The sequence below is a fragment of the Bison bison genome, unplaced genomic scaffold (genome assembly GCF_000754665.1).
Source record: "Bison bison bison isolate TAMUID 2011002044 unplaced genomic scaffold, Bison_UMD1.0 scf7180017863553, whole genome shotgun sequence".
Taxonomy (NCBI): domain Eukaryota; kingdom Metazoa; phylum Chordata; class Mammalia; order Artiodactyla; family Bovidae; genus Bison; species Bison bison.
The window spans coordinates 12,797-15,611 of NW_011494125.1; the positions used below are offsets into that span (position 1 = coordinate 12,797).

Consider the following 2,815-nt stretch of genomic DNA (forward strand, 5'->3'; position numbering starts at 1 on the left):
CAAGCATCCAGCAATCACATGAGAACCGGGCCTGGCCGCCCCTTGGGGGACCTGTCCAAGCAGCTGGGGAGGGAGACACAGGCAGCCTTCTGTTAAGGGTGTGGCCTGTGCCAGGCTCTGTGTTAAATCACAGGTTAAGTCACAGTTTACAGGAACATGGTGACATATGGGAAAACCCCAAGATGGAGGAACTCTGATTATCCCTGTTTTACAGATGAGGAAGCTGTCGCTCACAGGAAACAGACGGATGTCCAAGATAACACAGCCAAAGTGGTGAACTGGGATGGTGAACCCAGGTCCACTGACCCCACTGTTGAAGCCAGCTGGGCAGCCTCTGACCAGCCCTGTATGACAGGCCAGGAGCAGCAGAGGGGGGCCCATTGCCATCTGGTGAACGTCCACAGAGAGTGTCACAGCACTGGCTAATAAGCCCTGTCTCAAGTCTCTTTTTTGGAATGAGATGGTAAAATAATACATGAACTCAACATGACCATAATTTCTCTTATGTGTATTTCTTTATGGTTTCCCCATCACTCTTCACTCTTCATGTAAAAGTCCTGCCCCATTAAGTTCACACTGACTGCTCTGCCATCCTCTTCAATCACTCCTCTTGGCTTCACCTCCCACTTTTAGATGTTCCCCATCAGGAATAAAGCCTTAGGCTCCTCCCTCACGGTTTTCAGCCCCTCTCCCATTACCACCATCCTTCTGGGAATTCAAGAGGCCCTCTCCGCGCCAACCTCCCAACCTCCCTGGTCTGGACTTCTTCAGAGCCAGTGAGGAAGTCCTGCCCCGCAACCTCAGCCAGTGACTCCCCCCAGGACCACACATAATACTGTCACCATCGGAAACCACTCCCAGATTTCAGGATTCCAGCATCCCTCCCTAACCACCCACTCCACCCCTCCATCCCTCATGAGAGGACCCGCCCCCCCGCCACCCCATGTCACCCAGACGCCTCAAGGACAAATGACAGAAAGCAAGCAGTTACAAGCACAGCCATGAACGCTTTAATAGGAGTGCTAAGGGCAGAAGACCAGGCCTCCCTCATCTATGGGCACTTTGGGGCGAGACGAAGCTACTGATGAGGTGTGGCTGGACTCAGGTGCCTGGGCATCCCTAATTCTCAGGAGCGGGTGGTGAAGCTGCGGGCTGAGAGAAGGCATCAGGCTGGAAAAGGCAGCGGAGATTCTCATTGTTGACCAGCGCCGTCTGCACGTGCTCCGGGCTGATGCGCACCCTATGGTTGGTGCAGGCCTCCTTCCCCGCCAGGTCCAGGATGTTGGCTATCAGGTACTCAAGGACTGCGGTCAGGAACACGGGTGTCGCTGAGCTCAGGCGGTTGGCGAACTGACCTTCTCGCAGGAGGCGGTCCACGCGGCTCACAGGGAACTGCAGCTCGGCCCTGGTGGAACGGGAGAGGGAGCGTCTCCTACTGCGACGGCAGTTCCAGAGGTGTCTTCTCGGAGACATGGTGTCGGCTGGATGCTGCTTCTATCAGCTCAGACTGATGATACCGCTGGCTGGGGCCTCCTGAGATGCCAGTGTCTCTCTGCTGGCTGTGTCCCCCTGCTCAGGTCTCTTATTGCTCAGGGAGCTGCCTTTGTGACAGCTCAGGCTTTGTGATGTCATCAGTAGCCAATTGGCCCTGACCAGGGCTGGCCTAGAAATGGCTGATAGGAAATCTGGTCTCTCTGTTGAAAAGACCATCTCTTGAAGGGAAGTTTTAACTTTCTGTCAGACTACAACATTCTAGCTAAAAATGTGTTTCAATGGAAAACTAATCTATGTCTGTAAAACACAACTCTGGGTTATTTCATTCCAGTCTTACATCATCTTTGAGCCCTTTTACATCCTTTTGGAAGCCTGTAGGTCACTGATACAACCTTTGCTAAAGGCTCAATTTCCTTTTCATATAGCAATCAAACAATCTGGCCTCTATTAATGTATTTATCCTACTATTTCTGATCAATATTACTTTTCCATTCTTTGGTTTCTCTTGTCAACTAGTTATAACATCTGCCCATTTCCTTATGTGATAAATGCTTTAATACATGTTCCTATCTAGGTAAGTGTCAGGATTTTATACTTATTTGATAATTATCTTTGTTTTGGAAGACACACCCATATGTCCAATTGTTCCACCTATCATGGCCATGTGACTTCAATGACAGAGACGTAAACTACATGAAAATTTAAAGCCCAGACATGTCTCTTTCCTGGCTCTCCAATGTGAATTCAATATATCAGTAACACATCATTGACTCTTTTTGTAATTTTTGTTTTCCTCTCTACTGATTTAATGTATCTATTGTGTTTTTGGCTCCTTTACAGCTAATAAGCTATTTCCTGCTATTGATAGTCATGGTTGGTAATCTGGTTTTTAGTTTTCCTTGTATTTTTTTGTTAAGGTGAAGTCCATGTAACATAAAATTCACCATTTCAGCAATTTTAAGAGTAGTAATTCAGTGTTTTTGTTACAAATACATTCATGATGTTGTGAAAATATCTTCAAATTCCAGGATAGTTTCTTTAACCCCCAAAGAAATTCCAAACCCATTAAGCAGTAAGGCCTTATTCCTCAATCCCCACAAGCCCTGGCAAACACTCTACTTCCTGCCTCTATGGGTTGACCTATACGAGACATTTTATATAAATGGACTCATATAATATGGGGCAGTGTGTATCTTATTTCTTTCACGTAGCACATTTTCAAGGTTCATCCACGTTATAGCAGGTATCAGTACTTCATAAATTGTTATAGCTGAAAAACAGTCCATTTTATATATATATATATATATATATATATACATAT

At 46.6% G+C, this 2,815-nt stretch overlaps 1 protein-coding gene across 1 annotated transcript; it reads right to left on the bottom strand.

Annotated features, from left to right (window-relative positions):
- Positions 1-987: 987 nt before the first annotated feature.
- Positions 988-1,594, bottom strand: LOC104983874 (histone H2A-Bbd type 1-like). The gene has a single exon (XM_010833395.1). The coding sequence runs from the start codon at positions 1,471-1,473 to the stop codon at positions 1,120-1,122; it is 354 nt and encodes a 117-aa protein (XP_010831697.1). The 5' UTR covers positions 1,474-1,594; the 3' UTR covers positions 988-1,119.
- Positions 1,595-2,815: the final 1,221 nt, after the last annotated feature.